Source organism: Vipera berus (assembly GCF_964194415.1).
Source record: "Vipera berus genome assembly, chromosome: 1".
NCBI classification, from domain to species: Eukaryota; Metazoa; Chordata; class Lepidosauria; order Squamata; family Viperidae; genus Vipera; species Vipera berus.
In genome coordinates this window covers 310,512,314-310,538,007 of record NC_138202.1, presented here as the reverse complement: position 1 = coordinate 310,538,007, position 25,694 = coordinate 310,512,314, and the positions used below count along the sequence as shown (strand labels likewise).

General features: G+C 36.9%; 1 protein-coding gene across 1 annotated transcript in view; it reads right to left on the bottom strand.

The window, feature by feature from the left end:
* The window catches only part of USH2A (usherin), a gene marked incomplete at both ends in the record, with an annotated part of 493,855 nt that overhangs the window by 418,161 nt on the left and 50,000 nt on the right, over nt 1-25,694 (bottom strand). Inside the window, 4 exons of the mRNA XM_081312822.1 lie at nt 5,262-5,392; nt 6,905-7,100; nt 21,618-21,711; nt 23,758-23,979. Coding sequence (XP_081168948.1) covers nt 5,262-5,392; nt 6,905-7,100; nt 21,618-21,711; nt 23,758-23,979 — 643 coding nt within the window. The remainder of the gene's footprint in view (nt 1-5,261; nt 5,393-6,904; nt 7,101-21,617; nt 21,712-23,757; nt 23,980-25,694) is intronic.

The following is a 25,694-nucleotide window of genomic DNA, read 5'->3' as shown; positions in this document are numbered from 1 at the left end:
TAGTGAAATGAATGTATTGGTAGGTTAGATAATCTTCAAACAGAAACAGCAATGAATAGTTATTCACTAAAAAAAGAAAACTAGAGAAACAGCAGGAATTCAATACATTCACCTAAAGAAGAGACTCATATAGCTACTCTGAATCTTCTCTAGTGAGAGTCAGGTGTTTTTTTGTTTTTTTGTAGTAGTAGTAGCAATAGTAGTAGTAATTAAGGTGTCAGGCTAGAAACTGGAAATCTGTGAGACTTAGTCCTACCAACCTTAGGCACAAAGCCAGTTGAGTGACCTTGGATTAGCCACTTTCTCTCAGCCTTAGGAAGGAGACAATGGCAAACCACTTCTGAAAAACCTTACCATGAAATTGGTAGGGACTTGTCCAGAAGTCTCAGAATCAGCCATGACTGCATAGAAAAGGGGAAGAAAAAAAATTCTCTAGTACAGGAAATGTTCTTCTCCCCAGAACTGTCCAGCAGCTTGTCTAGATTGTTTATAGTGGCTGCAACTTTCATATCGATCAGGAATCACTACAGAATGTACATGACTGTCAGAAATCTCTCTATCTCTGGATTTATAATGACTGAATCACCACTTGCGCGTATTTCAGAATGAACGGTTGTCAATGGATTACCCTAGGATTAGGTCTTTCCTATGGAAATAACCTCCTCAAAATGGTATCATTCTCCAACACATTTATTCATCTAGAAAGTACATCTTGAAATTTCTTGTCTACGTACCACTCAGCAATTGTTAACTATTACAGCTTAGAAATCATAGTTTCAAGGGAATGGGTTTGTTCCCTGAAAACTAGCATCTCACTTCACAAAGCATAAAGTTTCATGCATTCTAATAGCCTTTGGGGGGCGGGGGGCGGGAATGCTAGATCTTCTAAATTCAATTAAAAGAACATGAGATCAATTGAGTCATAACTAAATCTCTGTGACCTGAAAGGAAAAAAAATGCTAAGAGAATAGGAAATCAATTAATTTAGAACTTCAGTAAGCTTCTTTTCTACTTTTTTATTTTTACAATAAAAAAACACTGACATTTTAATATATATTTTCTAAACTAACTGATGATACTATCACAAGTACCTGCAAACATATGTATATTTCCCTCATAAGTAAGTGACATATTTTATTCTGTAATTTTTTCACCAATTTCTTTCAGATTTAAGGTGGATATTACCTTAAGTATTAGTCTTATTGCCCACCAATAATAGCCCTATTTCCTGGTGCATGTTCTCTAGCTCAATACCTAATTCAGAAGCAATCAGCAATATATCATTCTGTTTTGCTTGTAGTCAGGCAGCATATTAGATAAACAAACAAACAAAGAAAGAAATAATTGTATGTAACTTTCATGGAAAGGGATTTTGGAGATAATCTCTTGCAATTCTCTTTGCAATGCAGGAATGCACTATAACTTCCCCACCTTATCATTCAGAAATCACCCTCCAGCAGGGTAGGAGAACCCCATGTAATCAGCCTGATGGCTGATTGTTTTATTCTGTGACACAGTTTGAAATGCTGAATGAATAGCTCTCAATCTTATGACTGCCCTTGTGAATAAAACCTGTAATTTTTATTTGGATTTCAAGAACAGGTTCTTAAAAGTGTTTAATTTTGTTGGATCATATTGAACCTGAGGTGGACAGTTGCCTTTACTTAAATTCCAAACTTTTTTTTTAAGCATGGGTTCAAACTCTAAAATTAAGGATTCTCGAAACATTTAAATTGAAATCAAAATCTATTTGGTGGAAATTAATGGGATTTAAATGGTTTAATTTAGGCTGCAGTCATATACAGTATATAGAAAATTCCATTCCAATCAATTGGTCCTCACTTCTGAATAAATACAATGTTCATATTTACTAAGCTCATTTATTGCAAATTTACTGAAATTGCATCCTGGATTATGAGTATTTTTTTTAAAAAAAGTCCAACTGAAATACCTTTCAGAACACAATAAAGTGCTTTTATAATAAAAGAAATATTATTTCCCCTAAACTGAAGGGTTTTTTAAAAAAAAATAATCTATAAGGATAAAACCTATATACATATTCTCTTCTGGAATTCTGTATCTTTGTTTAGGCTAAATGACATATAACTGGTTCTTTACAGAAAAGCATTGATGAACTGCTCGGAATGGTAAATTATGCAGGGAAAGAGTATTCTGAGCCATTTAAACACACTTTCTTGAAAATTATCCTTGTGACGTGACAATTAATTTTCATGAGCCAGGACCTTATACCTTACAATTCCATCTTCCATGGGTCAGCCTTGGAAACACTTCCTTCAATAATGCCTTTCTATTTCATGTAATTCATTTCTGCCCATTTTCTCCAGACTTATTAATCTATTTTTAATGCCTCTTAATCATTCCGCTCTATCTTGGTTTTACTGCTACAGTCTATTTATGCCTTATTGAGCTGTATAGACCAGCCCATTTTTCCTTATTTTCTTTTTTTATATCATCTTGGTGTTTCACCTAATTTCTCACTCTTGCTAAGCTTCAGTCTTAAAACTGAACAAAAGAGAAAGAAGAAAAACATGCAACTGCCTTATTACCTACAATTAGAACAACTTAACATTAAGCTATTGTCAATGTGGAATAATCAACAATTAAAGCTAGAATTACAGAAGTAGCGTTGGATTTATTTATTTAAAATGTGTATATAGCCACCCATTTTATATCACATTCTGGGTGTCTCCCATAAGAATCATATAAAAATGACTGAAACCCTAAACATAAAAATCAAAAACCCATGATTCCGACATGCAGTCATGTCGCCCTTGAGTGATAAGCCAGATCTTCAGTGCTTTTATGGAAGGCTATGAGGACAGAGGCCTGCTGAACTTCAGGGGAAGAGTGTTCCCTATGACAGGGCTTCCATAGAAGAGAGATTGTTATAAAGTGGCAGTGTTTAAGGGAAGGGACTAGGAGCATGCCCAGCCTATCTAACCTGGTAGGGTGAGTATATGACTTTAGAAAAAGAGAGTCCTGAAGATAATTTGGCCATATTTAAAGATGATCACCTTGATTTGCACTTGGAAAAAAAATGGAAGGCAGTGCAGCTGATGCAACAGAGATGTTATATGGATAAACTTAGGGATACTCATCACCAGGGCTTTTTTTCTCATAGAACGCTCAGAACGGAGTTCCGGCACCTTTTTTGGATGGAACCTTGTAGGGTAGGCAAGGCGGGTTGTATGACATGTGTGAGTTCCGGCACCTTTTTCTTTTACAAAAAAAGCACTGCTCATCACTGTGTGTGCCGCTGCATTCTGGACCAGTTGAAGTTTCCAGGTGGTCTTCAAGGGCCAGCCCAAATAGAGTACATTGCAGTAATCCAAATGGGAGGACACCATGGCATGACTGACCATGAGTGAGGATTTATTTCCCATCTATTCATTCTTTGTACATCCTGTGATATTCAATTGCTTCTGGGAATCTAAAGAATTGTCCAGGTTTTATGGTCTTGGTCTAACAGGCATCTTTATGAGGAACACAAAATGAGACTCATTACTTAAGGTTAATGTCAGCAGTGTTGTATTTCACATTGCTGGCTTGCGGTAAAAGATTGTAAAAGCAATGAGCTCTTCATGGATAGACAGCATCAAAACTGCTTAGATTTTCAGGTTTTTTTGAACGATCAAAGGTACCAGCTAAAGAATGTTCTCAGTGAGCAGAAAAACATACATAACACAAAATAATATTCAGAAGTTCCAAGGCAAGATATTTCTCATCACTGCATTGGGGTACCAAAATGTGATAAGTTAAGTAATTTTAATCTATCTTTCCATATTGTTTTCTTGCCCTTTGAAATAGATGGGTTGATCAATACACTATATTGCTTACCTGCAAATGAAAACCAAGAATTTAAAATCATTGGTAAGTTTTTATATGAAATTAGGTTTTTTAAATTATGGTAAATAAAATAATAAACTGATATAGACACGACTGCCTTCTGAACTCTTCCTTACTCCATTCTGAAATCATCTCCCTACATTTTAGAAAACGCTTACCATGATTTCTGACATTTCACCTTGTATCATCTGACATTCTTATAGAGACAGACAGAGTTTACATTAAATCCTATTCTCCACATTTGTGCTATTTAAGGTATCTGGAGAAAATAGCTTTAAAATTCTCACCAAAATTATTGCAATTCTTTTTTAAAAGAATTTCTTTCATGTGGGAAGAAATGAATATTTTTCCCCTTTCTGAATCCATTTCAAAGCCAAATTGTAGAAATTACTGAGTTAGATTCACTGATGAACTTATAAGGTTGCTTTCTATTAGAAAAGTCCATAAAAATGAGAAACATAAGATGCCAGCAATTATAAGCTACATTGCCTTTTTTCAAAATACATGCTGTTTCCTAACTGTTTTCAGGTTCTGATTTTAATGTACCGTACTCTATCAATAACCCCTTTTCTAATATTTATCCCAATATTTATAGTTCATCAAAAACAGTCTTGCCTGAACTGTACATTCTTTTCTCAAAAGGAAAGTATCAGTCAACCTTCCTATATCCATGGGATGTTAAAATTGTTTTAACTGTTCTAACTTGTAAATATGAAGTGCTTTTAATTCTGTGTGTGACCAGCCATACGCTAAATAAATAAATAATAAATAAATAAGCAAGGAAAGTGGGAGTGGACCATCTGGTTCATTCTTTTATAGATATTTTTTGAGTGCAATCCTATACAAATTTATGTAGGTGGGAGCTTCTCTGAAAACAGCAGGACTTACTAAGGGCAACATGTATTCAGGCAACCTGTTTGTCTTGGCAGGGTGTCAGTCCTTTGAGGTAGGGTAAGTCGGGAAAGAAACTCCACTAGGACTTCCGGAACTCTATTACTGCAAGTTATAATATAGAATGTTGACAGCCTGACAGGGTCTATCTGTCTGTCTGTTTGTTTGTCTCTCTTTCTCCCTCCCTCCCTTTCTCAGGGCTAAACTGGTGTTTATATAACCACCCTTGCATTCCTCCTTACAACAAACTTCCATATTTCTCTAAAGGATGACATGAAGGCTATAATTATCACGGTATCTCTAACATACTGTATTTCATAAATTCTTTGAATACCGTTATTTCATTTTGAGAATTTGGTAAAGCAGAAATATTGAAATCTAAAAAAGTAAAAGAAATTTCCAAGAACTTGGTGAATCCCTTTCCATTTCTTTTCATTCTTGATAATGAGAATTAGTGCCAATTACAGCCAATTTAATAGTAACTTGAGGACAAAGCCACTTACCTTATTGCAAAGGCAACTGCCATTTTTGGTGCCTGCTGAATAACATTTGCAGGGTTTACAAACATCCAAAGCTGAGAGATCTGCATCTATCTGCCGATAGAAGAAATCATTACAAAACTCACAATTTCTTCCTGCAAAAAAAAAAAAAAAGGTTACGCAATGTAGCTTCCAATTCATGAAAATTAGCTGTATAATTCAAAATTAAATACAATTCCCTTGAGAGAATTATATAATTTTCAGGACGTCCATTTTAATGCACCTTTCATCTCTACCTGCCAATTTAGTGATCCAGAGCATATGAAACAATGAACCTGTTACAAACTGTGCTTTACTCCATTAAACTTCCATCTGTTACATAACATGACATTCCTATGAAGCTCGGCTGTTGGATACCTATTTTTTAAAATTGGAAATTATTCTTAAACTTCAAATTTTTCAATATGATGCTAAGAACAAAAGCCAAGAGTATTGAAAGCTCCAAAAAAAATCACCATGCAAAATGATGATTTAAGCAGGTACATGTTCTTATTTTATAAATGTTTGGCATGAAACAAAATTAGAATACAATTGTATGAAATTAGAGGATTGCAGTGGAGTTGTCCTGTACTTAAAATAATACATTGGATGAGAGTCACTTCTGCAAATTCAAGGATCCTTTCACATGAAGAATAGCCAACAAAACTGCCTTAGGAAGAGGAGTTAGTTTGTTCTAGTAGAATTTATACTACTTGAGAGTATCTATTGTTCTGAATTACACATAGGAATTTTTCCTAATAGTGCACTGAGATTAAAAACAATAGTGTTTATTTTTAAATGACACAGAAGTGCAAAATATCCCTAAATTACCGCCTAACCTCATCTAGTTATCCCATTATAATTTACTTTGGTTTTGTATTTTTTGAACACCTATCATCAGAACAATCAGAGCAACAAGGTCCTATTAAAAGGTGAATTTGTGGAAAATCACAAATACCATAGCATATTGTTCTTTCCCCTTTATTGAAATGGGCATGCCTTCTTTAATGTGGCTTCTGATCCAAAGCAAAGTCATATTATAACAACTTCTGATAGCAACTCTGTGTTCTTTATTTTCTTGACAACTATCATACAGTATTCTGATGTTATACTTAAATTACTTCATTACTTCATTACTTATTTTCTATTTATGATATTTTATGATATTTTAACTGAAAAAGTTCTTTAAATTTCAGTCAGTTCAGTGCTGGATAAATCTGGGATTTTGTCTATGCAAAATATGCCTTCTTTGGCCCTTCCACATAATACGCATTGCATTGCAATGTGAGAAATACTTTGATCTTTTAATAGTGATCATGTATATTACAAATAATACACATGCATGCAAATCGTGTATAGAAATTAGCGATACAAGCTCCATTTTATTTTGTACCTTGATATTTCCAACAGACTTACAACTTTTTAGTACATATTTTTTACTTCTTTCTGTAATGCATGGATTTACACAATAAATAATTTCCTTGGGTTGGGTGGAAATAATTCATATTATAGAATTCTACGTTTTCTATATCCACCTCTAATTAATGATACTTTGGAAGAGCCAGCCACAAAACATCTGCATATGGCCCTGCAAATATATGTGCATTCCACTTGATTGTGATAATTACCTGAGGTGTTATGTTGACAATTATCACAGACTCCACCACCACCTCTATAATATTCATTAGGAAAGTAATCTATTGTCCTATTGTAATGACAGCTTACAGCATGGTTGAAACATTGACAAGGTTTGCAGTTATAAGCATGAACTTGATCTCCTGGATGGAATGGCTTGTCATTGTACAGTGGCTGACAGCGATCACACTGAAATAAATAGAGAATTAGACAGAAATGATTGTTTGGAACAGGTATATGAATACAAATGCTATGTGCCCCTTGTTACATATTGACCTTCGATCATTATTATTTTTTAGAGACAGGAGGAAAGAAAAATGATTTAAAAAATTGTGTTCTACAAATTATTTAAAGGAGGTCCTTGGGATATGACCATATTAGAGCTACCCGTTACAATTGCATGTTGCAGCAGCTGTTAAATTAAGTATCTCACTTAATAATTCCCCGTCTCTGCTCCCCTCCAAAAGGCAATTGTTAAACAAATGTGTAGACCACTAAGTGGAATAAGGTGTGACTCAGAGGTGGGGGAGGCCTTTGGATGCCTAGCACAAGCCCAGTCCTGCCAGCCTGGCCCTCCCAAGGCCTCCCCCAGGCCTGAGACACCCTGGACTCTGCTTCCTGCCCTTTATATCCTCACAGGTCTTTCCCCATTCCCACCAGGTTTCCCCAAGCCTTAGGCCTGATTCCCACCCCTCCTCACTTATCTTTTGAAGAGTGCCGAGGCCTTCCAGAATGCTGAAATGGACTGTTTCATCACGTGGCCATATGGCACAATTCTGGAAGTGGCAGTGATATTTAAAGTACCAGAAAGCAATTCAGCCACTGAAAACATGGCGACTCATTCTGGAATTGCACCATGCGGCCAAGGGACAAAGTGACCCATTCTGTTTGCTAATGCGGTCTGCAAGCCTCTCAGAAATCTCCAGGTCCCGAGGTTTCACAGCACTGAAAAAAAAGATGCAGAAAGCTTCTGCAGCACTGTGCAATCCATATTAAGACAGCAAAATGGAGCACTTTGTCCCTGGGCCACAAGGTGCAATTCTGGAATCATGCCATGAGGCTATGTGACAGTGACTCATTCCAATGCTATGGGAAGGTGTCAGAGCTCTTCAAAACCTAATTGAGAAGGAGTGTGTGGGGCCTGGTGGGGTAGGAATCAGGTCTAAGGCCAATGGGGAGCTGTTAGGGGAGGGAAATGCTTGCAGGGACCTGGTGTGGAGGGTGGGGGAGAAGATAGGTGGGGGACACTGCAGCATCCCTATGGATGATCAGAAGTGTGAAGGAATTTGAGACTACTGCAGCTTTGGGACAGAATCATAAGTAGCTTTTTGGGGCTCCACCAGACTTTCAAAAAGCCATTAAGCAACCAATCATATGTTGAGATCTACTTATACTGAGCTTTATATTCTTAAACATGCATTTCCCAGTTACACAAATTTTGAATCCTTAAACCTGTACAAAACTTTAAAATATTTTGGATAATAAGAAAACTAGATTTTTTAAAAAAATTGGGCAAGGGCCTTTGATTTAATCACAAATACAACTACAGAAGAGAATTTAATTTAATTTAATTTAATAATATTTCTATACCGCCCTTCTCCCGAAGGACTCAGGGCGGTGAACAGGGCAAGAATAAAAATACAGACTACAAAAGTTAAAACAAGATTAAATAAATGCCCACATACTAAAATACATCTTTAAAACCTAATAAAATAACAATAACAAACCCCCCCCAATCCCCTCATCAGGCCAGGCCAGCTTGTTCAAAAAAGTATGTTTTTAGCTCGCGGCGAAAGGAGCGAAGGTCGGGCGCCATCCGGAGCTCAACCGGTAGCTGATTCCATAGCTCCGGGGCGCCCACAGAGAAGGATCTCCCCCTGGGGGCCACCAGTCGACATTCTCTGACCGGTGGCACCCTGAGGAGGCCCTCTCTGTGGGAACGCACAGGGCGGAGGGAAGTCGATGCCGGCAGCAGGTGTTCCCTCAGATACTCCGGACCCCTGCCATGTAGGGCTTTGAACACCATTACTAGTACCTTGAATCTCACCCGGAAGGCAACTGGTAACCAATGCAGCTCACGGAGCAGAGGTGTAACGTGGGAGTATCGGGAGACTCCCAACACAACTCTCGCGGCTGCATTCTGTACCAGTTGGAGCTTCCGGGTGGTCCTCAAGGGCAGCCCCATGTAGAGAGCGTTGCAGTAGTCTAGTCGAGAGGTCACGAGTGCGTGAGTGACCGTGCATAGATCATCCCGGCTTAGATAGGGCCGCAACTGGCGCACCAGGCGAACCTGGGCGAAAGCCCCCCTAGTCACAGCTCCTATGTGGTCTTCCAGGGTGAGCCGTGAATCTAGGAGGACTCCCAAGTTGTGAGCCCTATCTACGGGGGGTAATAGTTCACCCCCCATAGCGAGAGATGGAATGTCCGAATAAACCCGGGATGAAGGTATGCAAAGCCACTCAGTCTTGTTGGGGTTGAGTTGAAGTCTGTTCCTCCCCATCCAGACCCGAACCGCCTCCAAGCAAAGGGAGAAGCCTACCTCAGGGACAACCGGCTTGACCTTCTAATCCAGGTTCAGTTATTTGGTTAGTTCTGTTATTTATATATCTTCTGTAATATACATACATAGTATAGATACATACATACACGCAAAAGTATTCTTGAAATAAGTTTTATCTTACTTGAAAATCTTATTATTTTTATTTAGGGTTCTCAATAGCAGAACCACATCTGGTTGAAACAACCTTAACCACCAAGACATCTGAATGCTAAGGACAGGATTACTTGAAAACTATCTATGTTTGTCTAGAATTCTGAAACACGGATAGAATAAGTGGTAAAATGTCTCACTGTTGCTGTTTGAATATTTAATGTTTGTAATTGTATAATTATTTTTTAAAAATTCCAGGCCATATGATTTTCCTGCTTAGCTCTCAGTATCTGGTAATTACTACCACAGGAATGTCTCTGTGGTACAACTGTTTCCTTTCTTTTATTCTTCTTTACTTCTCCTTCACAACTGCATACCATTGTTTCCTCAACTTCTGAGTTTCATGGCAAATCTTGAGACTCAGTACATAAGCTTACAGTATGTATATACATTCTTCTCACACCCCATAATAGTTTACTGCCATTATAGAATGTATGTACATTCTGATAGATGTACATAACAATGTATGCACATAAAGAGACATAAACTCATTAACCACTAACCTCATTAACTAAGATGATGAAATGCTACTTATTGCAGAAAAGACAATCCATAGTTCACATATCTATAAAGTAGCAGTTTTATTAAGTCAAAAGAAACACAACCAATGTAGACATAGGATTGTTCAGGCAGATTTTCAAGTGTCCCCCCCTAGTCTTGATTAAAATGGCTTTTTTCAGTAGACAAACATCAATGGTAAACAGACATCTCAGTTGTATAACATTAGAGAAATCCTATTCCTTGCATCCATTCTTGGAAAGGATCTTTAAATTTGCTCCCTCCTGACATCAAGATTAGGTTATCCAATATAGAGATGTATCTGAAAGTGTAACAGTAACACAGAATTTTGAAAGCTTCACAGATAATGGCGAAGAATTACTAATCTGTGCTTTAATAGGGTATGCAGAGAACAAATTACTTCACCAATAAACCAGATTTCACTATTTTCTTGGTTTGTAGACACTTGGGACTGTCATGAGACTAAACTTAGCATTCCATTCCATTCCAAAAAAGGATCCATAGAATTTTGTCTGTTTTAAAAAGTCTCCATATATGTAAGCTCAGTTAATGCAAGTTGGAAAAAAGAAAACTAAGCAACATCTTGTTTACACATTCAGTTTTGGAAAAACAAATCCAAATTAACAAGGGTTTGTTGTATAATCTTTTATTGAATTGCTTTAATTAAATTTAACAGAGTTCAGACAAAGTGATCTATTCTAAAAGTCCAAACTACTAAAATTAATTTATGTACACAGGGTATGAAATTCATATTTAATTCCCCTGGGGCTATGGGTTCAGACAGCCATTTTAAATAATGCAGAAAGAACCTTTCCCATTAGGCATTACACAGACTCTAGTCAGCTACATAAAATGCTAGTATATTTATTTGGTCACTGTACATTTCTCTAGTCTAACCTATGTAAGAGCTTCTTTAATTTCTTGTCAGTATTCTAGCTTGCTCGTCTTGAGAAAACTCTGACAACTTCAACTTTAATTGGCTATTTGAAATGAAGATCTCACAGATTTTCATCAGCTGTGCGAAGTAAATTGCATTCCTGTGGGATAACAACCAAATTTTTTGCTAACGCAATGAATGGCTCCTCTAGCAGATCATCTGGGAATGCGGTCTTTAAATATTCGAGACTGCACCTTGCTATTTCAGTGAATACTTTCCACAAATTATTTTAGGAATCTGGGATCTATGGCCTGTGAAATTAAATCAGTTTGGCAAGGATGAGTTCTTGGGGAAAACCCATCATTATCACAGAAATCTTGAAAGAAATATTCAAAAAATTTTCAGCTTATAAAATTTCTGGTATAATCTATTTTGGTCTTCACTGTATGTCAGAAATGGTTTGGACAATCCATTTAAAGGTATTTATTTTCATTCATGCATACTTTTGTTTTGACAACCACATCTGAAGCATTTTGTTTCATTCAATATCATTTTTAAAAGATGCACCTACATATTGTATCACCAGGAAGAAAAAAACACCTTTGTATATAAATATAGTACTCTTCCATGGATATGAAGGTCTCGTTAAATTGTTCGGCTAAGTAGTTTTTGCTATTTTTATACAAAAATGGTTAGTTTATTAACAAGCAGTTAAATTATGCATGTCATATCCATGGTTATAACATAGCAGAAGATATAGATATGGAAACAGAAATTAAATATTCCTACTAATGATAGCATGGATATGGTTGTCATCAAAAATCTTAAACTGCATTTTTATGTGTTGTTGTTGTTAGCTGCGAAGTCATGTCTGACCCATCGCAACCCTATGGACAACGTTCCTCCAGGCCTTCCTGTCCTCTACCATCTTCTGAGTCCATTTAAGCTCACGCCTACTGCTTTAGTGACTCCATCCAGCAACCTCATTCTCTGTCGTCCCCTTCTTCTCTTGCCCTCAATCTTTCCCAGCATTAGGCTCTTCTCCAGTGAGTCCTTCCTTCTCATTAGGTGGCTAAAGTATTTTAGTTTTAGCTTCAGGATATGGCCTTCTAAGGAGCAGTCAGGGTTGATCTCCTCTAAGACTGACCGATTTGATCACCTTGCAGTCCAGGGGACTCGCAGGAGTCTTCTCCAGCACCACAGTTCAAAGGCCTCAATTCTTTGGCACTCAGCCTTTTTTATGGTCCAACTTTCACTGCCATACATTGCAACACGGAACACCATAACCTTGACTATACGCACTTTTGTTGACAGGGTGATGTCTCTGCTTTTTAGTGTGCTGTCTAGATTTGTCATGGCTTTCCTCCCAAGGAGCAAGCATCTTTTAATTTTTTGGATACAGTCCCCATCTGCAGTGATCTTGGAGCCCAGGAAAATAAAATCTGTCACTACCTCTATTTTTTCCCCATCTATTTGCCAGGAATTGAGAGGGCCAGATGCCATGATCTTGGTTTTCTTAATGTTAAGTTTCAACCCAACTTTTGCACTCTCCTTCTTCACCCACAACAAGAGACTTTTTAGTTCTTCTTCACTTTATGCCATTAGAGTGGTATCATCTGCATATATTAGGTTGTTGATATTTCTTCCGCTAATCTTAATTCCAGCTTTTGATTCATCTAGCCCTGCCTTTCTCATGATGTGCTCTGCTTATAAGTTAAATAGGCAGGGTGACAGTATACAGCCTTGCCGGACTCCTTTCCCAATTTTGAACCAATCAGTGGTTCCGTGTCCAGTTCTCACTGTTGCTTCTTGGCCCACATATAGGTTTCTTGGCCCACATATAGGTTTCTCTTTTTTATGTGTAGGGAACAGTAAATTGAGCCTTGGTGGAGCAGTGGGCTAATGCCTCCTTAAGTAACACCAGCTGCCTGCAATTAGTGCAGGTTCGAGTCCCACCAGGCTCAAGGTTGACTCAGCCTTCCATCCTTCCGAGGTAGTTAAAATGAGGACCCAGATTGTTGGGGGCAATTAAGCTGACTTTGTAATAATGCCGCTTGGGGTGTGTGTGAAAGCCCTAACAAGCAGGCATATACATAGAATGAAGGCTACTGCTAAGCTTGTAAGCCGCCCTGAGTCTTCGGAGAAGGGCGGGATATAAATGGAATAAAAATAAAAATAAATAAATCAATTAACTGTTTACCAAAATAGTCTATATTTTAGACACACCTCTATGTCTCCAATAATCTTGTCAGGATACCTGTTGGACCTGTGAAGTTCTACTCTCAAAAATCCTCAGCCAGCATGCTGAGAATTACGGAACTGAAATTTATAAAATTAATGTACAGTAATTAACATTACATTGAGTCCATCTATTGTTTAAAAGGGACGTGGTGGCTCAGTGGGTTAGGACGCTGAGGTTGTCGATCAGAAGGTTGGCAGTTTGGCGGGTCGAATCCCGAGTGCCATGTAACAGAGTGAGCGCCTGTTACTCGTCCCAGCTTCTGCCAACCTAGCAGTTTGAAAGCACGTAAAATTGCAAGTAGAAAAATAGGGACCACTACGGTGGGAAGGTAACAGCGTTCCGTGAGCCTTTGGCGTCTAGTCATGCTGGCCACATGACCACGGAGACGTCCTCAGACAAGCGCTGGCTCTTCGGCTTTGAAACGGACATGAGCACCAGCCCCTAGAGTTGGAAACGACTAGCACGCATGTGCGGGGGAAGCTTTACCTTTACCTATAGTTTAAAAATTAACAAGCCAAGCATATTAACACACATTTGAGTGTAAAATTTCCTAAAGCATGTAATTAAAATACAAATAAATGGTCAAAAAATATCAGAATGGAGAAAAATATATCTTCATAAGGAGCCTTGGTGGAGCAGTGGGCTAATGCCTCCTTAAGTAACACCAGCTGCCTGCAATTAGTGCAGGTTCGCATCCCACCAGGCTCAAGGTTGACTCAGCCTTCCATCCTTCCGAGGTAGGTAAAATGAGGACCCAGATTGTTAGGGGCAATAAGCTGACTTTGTAATAATGCCGCTTGGGGTGTGTGAAAGCCCTAATAAGCAGGCATATACATAGAATGAAGGCTACTGCTAAGCTTGTAAGCCGCCCTGAGTCTTCAGAGAAGGGCGGGATATAAATGGAATTAAAAATAAAAAAAATAATAAAAGTCTTCAGGGTCTGGACTCAAATGTGAATGCGAATGAAACTTAAAGAACTAACATGACCTTACAGATTAAAGATTTTTTTTTTCATATTTACACTTCATTTTAATTCTCAGCCAAAATCTGCTGTAAAGCTTGCAAATTACTCAGGATTACACAGAATCCCAACAAGATGGAATGCTTAAACCAGCCTGAATTTGGCCTTGGAAGGAGAACGATGTTATTTGTAGATTCTTCTGCATACAGCAAGGAGAGGCTTTGGCCCTGAGAACCTTTGCCCAGTTTCACCTGATGGACCAGCTATAGTTTTGCTTGGAATGAGAGGCTTTGGTGATTGTCACTCATGCCTACTACCTGGTGTTTGGATTTACTGTAATGCAGGGCTTTTCAACCAGTGGTATGGGTACCACCTGTGGTACATTGGCACCTAGCAGGTGGTACGCGGCCATCCTAGAAAAGTGGTAGCTGAACCGGTGGTAGCACCGCACAAGCCTGAGTGAGAGATGGCTGGAGCTGCAGGGCTATCAGGGCTCAGCAGAAGTGCCAGGATCAGCTCCAGGCTCCAGCTGGAGCTCAGTGCTGATCCTGGCGCTTCTGCTGAGCCCAGAAGAAGCATCGATCAGCTGGAATGTTGCAGCATGTCCAGAGTCTTGTGATTTACATTCAGATGCTTGGCAACTGATTCATATTTATGATGGTCACAGTGTCCCAGGGTCATGTGAAGTGCAACCACCCAGAAGAGGGGGGGGAAATAAAAACCAAACACCCCCCACCCCACCCCCGCTGCCAATCCTCAACAGAAATGCTCAGACAGGAGGAAGAGCACCACCAGGCAGGCAGGCAGGTGTCTTGCTCAGCTATGGCTTGGGGGCACTTTTTTCAGTGCCATTGTAACTTCTAACAGTCACTAAGCAAACTGTTGTAAGTCGAGGACTACCTGTACTTCATCACTTTTTTCCTTTTTTTTTTTTTTGTTCATCAAGTTTTTGACCCCTTGCTAGATGACTGGTGGTACTCGGATGTTGCCATATCCTAAAAGTGGTACAATGGGTGAAAAAGTTGTTAAAAGCCCTGCTGTAATCTACTCAGTTTGGGACTGCCTTTGAAGACTACTCAGAAACTCCAGTTGATACAAAATGTCGCAACCTATTTGCTGCTCTTGTGTGTGTTTCAGGTGTTTTCAAAGTGCTGTTATAGTTTATATGCTTGGTATCTAGAGGACCAGCTTCTCTCAGTAGGGCTTATGCTAAAAAGGCATGTTGAAGGTTCCCTGTAAGGGAGCCCAGGAGGTAAGGATTCAACAACAAGCCTTTTCACCCTCTGCCCCAATCTTATGGAATGACGTGCCCCCCAACCCAAGGTCAGAATTGGTCTCTCACGATTGAGATGGGGACATGTGCCAAAACTTTGGGGCACAGAATGCATTGACTTGGAATGGCTGTCAATTATTTATGTCTGCTATTATTTTGTGCAATTTAATTTTATTTAATGGGTTTGTTTTAGTAATCATATTAATTTCTATCTATTTATGACTCATATATATATATATATATATATATATATATATATATATATATATATATATATATATATATATATATATATATATATATATATATATATATATGCTATATGCCCACATATAAATACTTAAGTATTTATATTTATTTATTTATTTATTTTATTAAACTTATATGTATTCAGGAATGTAGATAAGAAATCATTCAACTTCTAAAAGCTTAGAATTAGAGCACTAAAATATGTAGCAACATATTTTAAAAAAATAGTTAGGAAATGGTTTGAAATGTGTAAACTGCAATCTGCAATAACATAATGCATTTTGTTTTTGTTACTGGGACAAAAACTGCATGCAAGAAGCAGATTTTCTTACTATGAAGGAAGGATTATTTAAGCTTTTTAAGTACAGCCACAGTAGATTAACCGTGATTAGAACTGCAATAGCTGTGGAAATCACCAAAAAGAATGACTCCAAACAGAAAATGGTAGGGCACTAATTTAACTTATTTCATACAGAATCACGGGTCTCAACAGAGTACTTGGTGAACTCCAGATCATATTAAATATTTATAATTAACTCTGATAAAGTGCCACTTCACAATACTTGCTCCAATTAAAAAAAAACAGCATCAACTTGCATTTCTAAAAGACTTATTTAGAAAAAAAACATTTTTGTGATGGACCATCATTCTAGCAACCTTTTATAAATTAGAAGAATCAAACTGATTATTAGAAGTTTTATCAGTCTTTTAAAAACTAATATAAAACACTTCAAGCCAAAAACTTGCAATAACTTCCTTCAATCTTTTCTGCATGTACACCTGCAAGCTTTTCACTCCTTTTTCAAACTCTTTGGTATAATTATCCTGTTAAATGCCCTCTCACAAATCCACTGGAATTGTGTGACCATTATACTGGAATAGTGTGACCAAGTTGCTAAAAGCTGGCCACAATGTGTGACAAAGTCTAAAAATGGGAGATGAAATTACTGTAGGTTTACCAAGCTTTAAAAGGTATGTGTTTTTTCAACAAAAATATCACTGCATTGTGTTTTGCAGTTTCAACACGCTGGAAAGTGGCAACTTATGCTTCACCCAAAAGAGGACAAAATATTCACAATGTGTCATAAATTTGAATATATTCTGCTGCATATGTCTATAAATGTTTAGAAAGAATTATTACAATTTAAATAGGAATGCAATGTGTCTCAAGATGGAGAAACATAATTAGATAGCTTAAACTGCAGCTGCTGTTGAAGTACTGCCCCAAAGTTTAAATTCTCTCTTTCTATGGTTATTTAATTGCACTTGGATTGGCCAGTTGTTAAAGTAGAAAAAAATATCTTCTGAGGATTGATTGTAGTCAACCAAAGAAAATGAAATTATTCCACATAACCAAATTATGCAAGGAAATGTACATTCAGGGCTCCCAACCTTTGGGCACACAGATAAAGCATAGTGTTATAACTACACTTACTGAATTAATTTGGCAGTCCACAAAATCTGAAAATTACTCCCATATGTAAACAATTACTATCTTTCTCTCTCTCCCGATCTACCACAAACAATGCCTATTCAGGCAATACCTTTGAACATAAAACTAAGCAGCTCCTCAACTTTGTAAAGTTATGTTGTATTGTCAATAAATAGCTGGTTATTCCAAGATATACCATGATTGTCTAGAGACAATAGGATTGTATCCATGAACACTTGCTTGTGAGCCACATCCCAAACATGATTTCAGAGGGAGGGGGTGCTCACCAATAATTCTGTATTTAACACAAGGATTGAGTTCATGTGAACTTATTATCAGAAGAGAGCTACTCAAGAGACCTGAACAGAAAAACAGGGAAATCACTGGATCTGCCAATCAACATTTAGCATTTAGAATTGCTGCACTATCCTTTTGCTTTGTTGTTTCTTGCAAAATCTTGAGTCCATAAAGCACTGAATGAATGAACGAACAAATGAATGAATGAAACACTTGTAAATGGATGGGTACGTTGAGATGAGGGGAATCATCCAGTTTTATCTTTGTATCCTAGCTATTCATTTAGTAATTTGCCCAAAAAGATGCACTCAAACTTGTATAGAAACAGTTTAAAGTATTTTAAACAGATAACAGCAGCAAACAGCATGGCACTGCCACAACCACTACAGCCTCAGCAAACAACAGTAGGAAATCAAATAAGAGGGGAAAAAAGGATTTGACTATCCACACTTTAACTGGAATAAACTGATTTTCAGCTTAATAAAAGATATGAACAATACAAATCTTCCAAGACATTCTATAATAAGACTTCAGAAAAGATCCTATAAGGCATTTAGTGTTGTTAACTGAATACCTCAGCCATATTAAAAAACAAGAATGAGGTCTCCCCCTTTCTTTTCACTGTTTTCTCTATACTGCTGCATTTTTTTCTATTCTAAGATCCATGCAACTGAGACTTATTTTAATTTCCCAACAAAAACCCATACAGACTAAATATAGTACCGTACATTGTATAAAACATAATTCTGTGTTTTCTTCTTAAGATTGTTATTCACCTTAAAGCTTTACTTTTGATAATTGATACTAAAAATCTTGTGAATCAAAAAAAAAAGGGGGGGGAGATGAATCTTAAGGCTTTTGGAAGAAATAAAAAAACAAAAAACAAATCAGACCTTGCTTATGTGTTTGCAATGGACTTAATTCAAAAATTTAAACTATAAGCAACTTCAAAGATTCCTATGTAGAAACTAGGTTCTACTGAGACCCCAGTGTTGATGCACTAAATCACAGGTGTCAAACTTGCTGCGTCATGTGACGTGTCGTGATGTATCATGGGGTGGGTATGACCTCCCCATAATGTATCCAGCCCGCACTGTGCCACTGCACTAAATACTCTCTTTCCCTAAGGCAAATAAAAAGTGTTCTTTTCTTTTTCCGTCGACTTGTGCCCAATTCTTAAGATATTGCCTGGATAAGTCCATGTAGGGGTTTTGGCAAGGATTTTTTTTCCCCAGAAGTGGAAGTGATCTATTTTACCTAATTTGTTCTCCTTACAATCTATAATATGGTTCCATACCTTCCTATCTGTGCCTTATGCTCTGTTTGAACTGTGCACAAGGCAAGGTTCAGAGCCTTGGTGGAGCAGTGGGCTAATGCCTCCTTAAGTAACACCAGCTGCCTGCAATTAGTGCAGGTTCGCATCCCACCAGGCTCAAGGTTGACTCAGCCTTCCATCCTTCCGAGGTAGGTAAAATGAGGACCCAGATTGTTGGGGGCAATTAAGCTGACTTTGTAATAATGCCGCTGGTGTGTGTGTGAAAGCCCTAATAAGCAGGCATATACATAGAATGAAGGCTACTGCTAAGCTTGTAAGCCGCCCATAGTCTTCGGAGAAGGGCGGGATATAAATGGAATTTTTTAAAAAAGGTATTGGGTATTATCTATGAAACCTTACATGGCACAGAGCCACCTGTCTCCAATAGTTTCTGCTCACTTACTATAACAGATAGATTTGGTATGCTACCCCCCCCCCACACACACACTACTGTTTCCTTTATTAAGGATTCTTGTGGAATCTGAGAAAACTGCTTTCTCTGTAGCAGTCCCTACTGGTGGAACAGGTTCCCTCCAGACATCCAGATGGCCGCAAGAGCAGTGGCATTTTTCAAGGCATTAAAAACTTTGCTCTTCTTTTGGGTATTTGGACCAAGTTGTTAAGCAAGTCCTGCTAGTTGATTAGTTTGGTTGTCTCTTATTTTTACTGATTGTGAATATGGAATGCTTTTAGGTGTGGAATGTGTTCTCTTTTAACAAATTGTATTGGGTTGTCTTTCAGTTGTAATCCCATTCATTGCCAAGAGTAACTGATGTGATATGGATATATACATTGTTTAAATAAAACACACCCACACATGGAAACGCACCCACACACAAACAATAGGATGTGAAGAATGTAAAAAAGAATGGGCTGCTCTGAACAATCTTAACAACTCTAAAAATGGATGGATGTTTAGTAGGCTCAGTCCTGAACCAGAACTCAGAGCAGAGTCATATTCCTTTGAAAAACCCTGGAGTTTTTGAGGATGCTAGAAAAAGTTGCCAACAGGACAGAGAGAAGATTCCTGAGAGAGGCTTTCTTCCTAGTCATCAGTCTTCTCCCAAAATGTCCTTTAGGTTCCAGCACCTTCTAATCAACTTTTAACTTGGTGAGAGAGGAGTTGGCTTTTTCCACTTTACCTGGGATAAGATTGCTACACTGATCATTCTGAATTAAGAACATTTGCGCTGTGGTTATTTAAGGTGATTGTTAGCAATAGCACTTATATACCGCCTCTCGGTTTACAGAGTCAGCCTATTGCCCCCGACAATCTGGGTCCTCATTTTACTGACCTCAGAAGGATGGAAAGCTGAGTCAACCTTGAGCCAGTCAGGATCAAACTCTAGCAGTGAGCAGAGTTAGCCTGAAATGCTAAAGTAAATTCTCACCACTGTTCCACCACAGCTCCTAAAAGCTTATAAAATTAACTGTTAATTAACTATAATTAACTGTTCCTATATAAATTATGCCTGTATATATACATTGATAGATGCAACTGAATGGAAAAATAATAATGAAGAATTGTGTCTTGCTGCTGTAAGTACTGCATGTGGCACAGGATTGAGTATTGTGCACAAGAGGGGGAATCAAATCCTCCCCCTCTTTGAAAAGTATGAGCTGGAGATGCCCACAAGCTCCAGATAATAAGATTCCAGGACAGATTGACCATAATAAACTGGAGTAGACAAGATTGTTTATATCTTGGTAGAGTTTTTACTGCAATGATAATAAGATTTCAGTGGTGGCTTGCCTCCTCTACTTTGTGGCCTAATAATCTGAGGACATGAGTAGTTTTGTAGACCTATCCCAGTGAACTAGATTCGCTGCAAGAGAAGAAATACCTCATGGCGGTAAGCTATGAAAGGATGAACCTCACTGGATGACTGTGCTGCTTTGGGAAAATACTTGTGCGTACCCTCTCTTAAGGTATGCTTTAGAACAGGAAAACAATAAGAAACATCCTAGTGAGGTTCTACTTTTCTCATAGAAAAAGAACTCATTGTAGATAAGTTTGTACCAGATTTGAGTAGTGCACAAAAGATGTAATTACTTGGTAACTTCAATTTACTACCTGTGTAATTGTTGCTATCCCTAATAGAGCTCCTAATAAAGATCATAAACTAATGTTTGGCACTCGTATACAATTAACATTAATTTTCGTACAATTCTCACCTTTCGAACACCTCCTGCCCTTTGCATACTATAAATGTTTGCTTTTGGTTAATGGCCGCTCTAACAAATTCTTCCTTTCTCTTCAATTACAGTAATATTTGGTGAAGCAGTTGTGCCTTTACTATTCAAAAACAGTCCTCTCAGTGCTGAATGGGACAAGATCTGTGTTCAAATTTCATCTTTGAAGTTGTACGTTCAGACAAATATGTATGTTAAATATCACAGTGTGATATCAACACAGTGTGTTAATTTCTGTCCACGAACCTTTTTGAGTTACAGTAATTGAGCACCAATAATTCTTTCCCCTGAAACACATTTTTCACCAAATATTTAAAAAGATACCAAATAAAGATTTTATAAAAACATAAAGGTTTTCCTTAAAATATATCCTTTTTAAACAAAGTTCTTTCCCCTTCTGAACCACTTGGCCAACAATACCAAAGATGATACTTTTTAAAATTCCCATTTTGTGATCAGCATCTGGAAAGCTACCTGCTGGTTGTGGAATTCATTAATGGGATTATTTGAAGTGGCAAGAAGCTAATGGAATTAAAATCTAATACGAATCATTAATTCTCTCACAAGATTCTAAATCTAAACCTCAGATTTTTAAAATTGGGATCTGAGGTGAAACAGATATTTGGAATAAAACTTACATTGTTGCCTTCTGTGTAGCTTTCCTTGGAGCAGAGACATTTGTATGGACTATGACTTGTGTCACAATGATCAGCATGGCCAAAGCAATTACATCTGTAAAACAATAAAGCTTTTGAGGGTGGGGGGGGAAGCAAAACCAACTAGGATTTCCAGTACCAATGTACCTGGAGGGCAACGTGTTGGATAAGGGTGATATATAATTTGAAAGGGCACCTTCCAGTTATTGTTTTTACATTGTCATGAATGTAACTGTCTGCTTCTGTTAAAGATAACCATCTCAGAAAAGGCTCAATTAAGTGTAGAACTATTCCATGTCTCTCTTGATTCAGCATTTATAAATGTCAAATATGTGCTGCTTTCAAAGGGAATAAATTGACAGGACATCTTGCAGACCAACTATTAAGTGATCAAATGCACATAATGTGCTTTCATTATGTACTGTGTAGATGCAAAACCCTAATTATTAATTAGAGTTAACACCTGTGTTTTCAACATTAACCCTTCCATCTGTAATTCCACAACTTCTTAAACACATTATTTCCTTCAATTTATTTTCACAGTTTTTGATTAAACGCTCTCTTTTCAAGCTACATATTCATGGAACAAGACCTAGAAGTAATAACAATTTAAATTATAGCTCTGTATTTTCCATAGGTGCCAAATTCCAAATAAGGCATACAACTGGTAATGCTATATACCAATATAACTCTACAAACAGCACAAATGGCAATACATTTTATTTACTCATTTTATTTACAGATTGTAGTAAAAAAAATGACAGTTAAAGGTAAATATAGGCTTTAATCATATAATGAAAAATCCTTAAAATAGATTAAATTATGTTTAATTATGTATTGCAAGATAAATAGATAATGTGAAAAACAACAACAATAAGATGTCTCCATCTGCGCTGCTATCTGGACATACAGTATATCATGGAACACACCACCCACTTTGAGTAAATGGGAAAAGCTACTGGAAAGGTCAATTATTATTGTTTATTTGCTAACTATACATGGACTGTTTGTGTTTATAATTGTACAATCCTAATAAAATTGGTCATGCTTAAGTTCCAAAGAAATTAACTTATATTTAACTGCATCTTTCAATTGGATTTCAGTGGGGTTTCAGAACAATTCATTATGTGGATTACTTGTTGAGACTATTCTTCTACTGTCAGTACCTCCAAATCCCATTGAAAATGTGCACATATATAGACATTTCATTTATAGAACAAAAATTATATTTATTTAATTCACTTATTCAAAGATAGGGTCCTAGTTCTCCAAAATTCAGTTAAAATAATTAAAAGAAATATTACACTGAAATTATAATAATATAAATACTGTATTCAAATAACAATAGATAAAATTTGCTCCCTAAAGAAGTCTGGCTTATTGTATTTTTCTCTTAAACATAAATTCCCAAGCTGTAAAAAAAATAGCACATCTTTCACTGGAGACCAGCCATTACTTAATTTGCATTTTATTTACAGGGTGTAATTATGCCTTCAACCAGACTTGTGACTTACCATATACAATAAAACTGTCAGTCATAGCTAACATAACATTTTTTTGCTGACAGAAGCCTCATTTTTTAAGAAGAAAAACTAGCCAAGACAAAGAATTTTGTTCATTACTAAACCCATTACAACTGCCATAGATGAGACAGTATAATAAAAATTGAAAATATGGTATATCCACTTTAAACCTCTTCATATGAATGATCAAATCCAAAATTTAAACATTATTGATAAACGAAATATTAAAGATGGAAATTTTAGATTCAAAATCAATGCTGGAGTGCTATATTATATAAGGCTGCATAGTGCTTCAAATCTTAAAGTGAAAAAGATGTTTCAGAGCTGTCTGCAATTCCTTATACAAACATATTGTTTTCCCTGAGATTGTGTGGCAATTGAGGATGGCATGTACTTGCTTCCAGGAAAAGATGTGACTGCTTTCAAGATAGATAGGAGCTATATTCACATCCCCATTTGTTGCAAAGCATATTTTTTTTACTTTGTGTCCAAAACACTGCACACAGCCATAAGACTACATTCTCATTTGCATGTATATAATACCATGGTGATCTTTTATCCCAAAACTTAATTTTTAATAGGAATGTTACACAACTTACCTCCCACTGATTGTAATTTCATCAATTCCATAGTATCTATGTCCAAAATTAACCCAGGGCATAGTAGTGTGATACTGGTCAAATAGATGAATCTTAATTTTTGAGACTTTGACAAACTCTTGAAGTGATGGTGTATTGTAGAAATCATTATATCCTGGCCGATGATTTGGTTCTGGACTAAGAACACTGAAAGTAATATTTCCATTGGAATATGGAGTATGGCTATTGAAACACAGAAAAAAAAATGAATGTCCCCAAATTTTCAGGGTTTTGAGAAATGGTACATTAAAACAATATGAGTCCTTGTTTCAGATTACAGTCTCTCCCAAGACAGAATTTAGAATACAATAGCAAACAACAAATAGTCAAAACTAGTGAAAATAAAACAGCTGGCTTTTTAAATATTGTTTGTTTGGGGTTTTTTTTAAAAAAAATGACATTCTGCTCTGATTTAAGCACAGTCCACAGCAATGCGAATCTTTAGGGTCTCGTCAATTTTCTTCTCCTAGCCCATCCCAGAGGTAAGAAGCAACAAGCTCCATTCCCTTGTGTCCTCCAATCCAACTAGCTTCAGAGAAAATCCTACTGCTGACCTTAGTGATCTGATTGTTATGGTGTTACTAGCAGAAGTGGTCCTTCAAATAACTTTCCCTTAAATTGGTGAAAGAGTTAAAGGTTATTTTAAATGTTAGCTTGTAAACACGTTTTTCTTCCAGCAACATCCAGATGGTTGCATTCTACACTAACCAATATTTCTGAATAATCATACGTAATAGCAGGCCCATAGTGGATTATTGTCGTTTTCACTGGATGTCACTTGTGCTTACATAACTGGGCAAACTTCTAATTACTCCAAATAGAATCATACATGATTTACCATCTGAAAAATTATGTGGACCGCTACTGCTCCTAGATTTCTTCAATAAAGAACAAGTTCAGAATTCCCAAAGAACATAAAGGATCCTTTACCAGAAATGCAATGTCATATAATAATTATGTAAATCTTCAACCTGAACTGTTGGTTTTGCTATCCCCAATATTAAACAATCTGTCTTCCTGTTATTATTAACTTTCAATTAAATTGTTCATATCCATCCCAAAACTCCCTCCATTGGGTTCAGGAAACCTGAGTGAAAGCTGAATTTGAGCTGCATCCTAATGAGACTTCATTCAAAACTTATAATGGAGCTATAATTTTGTGATTCATAACAAAAGAAAACAATTGACACTTAGTTAATCCACTAAGTGGATCTAGTTCATTTTAATGGAAAAACAGTTATCTTTTCCCTGATTTCTATTTTTGACAATGAAATCAACAAGTCTAACAACTCTATGGGAAATAACAGCACATTTTTTTCTTTGGAGTCACTGATAAAACTGTCCCCAATTCCTACCTCCTAGAAATAGGACTCAAGATCATGGTATGCAGAGCAGAGATACAGTATGAAAGGAAGAGGTTGCACCACACTGATAAGCCATTAGGATTTAGTTACTAATGTAGAAGCAAATTTCTGATTGTGCAGCCACCTTCTTTATAGAACCACAGAGTTATTTTTAGAAATATGGCATAATACACATGTATAATTTTTTGAAACATGATTGTTATTGAGGCCATGCACATCTGAAAGGGATTCTACATTTCATTTGGGTGACAATGAAGTCTGCCAGTATATATTTCCCATAAAACCTATTGTGAAATATACAGGTATTTGGTTCTTGAGGTCGCCACTTACTCCAAGAAGAAATGAGGCAGATGAGCAGACCTAGCACTGATTAGTCAAAACTAGATATAAAACATATGCCAGAGAAAATTATAAATAAACATAAAAATGACTGATTTCCATATATATTAAAATTATTTTACTTGCACTAAAATAATTCTATCTAGACTTAGCAAGGATATGCATAAATAATTTAGATTCCTTTCTGGTGATTTA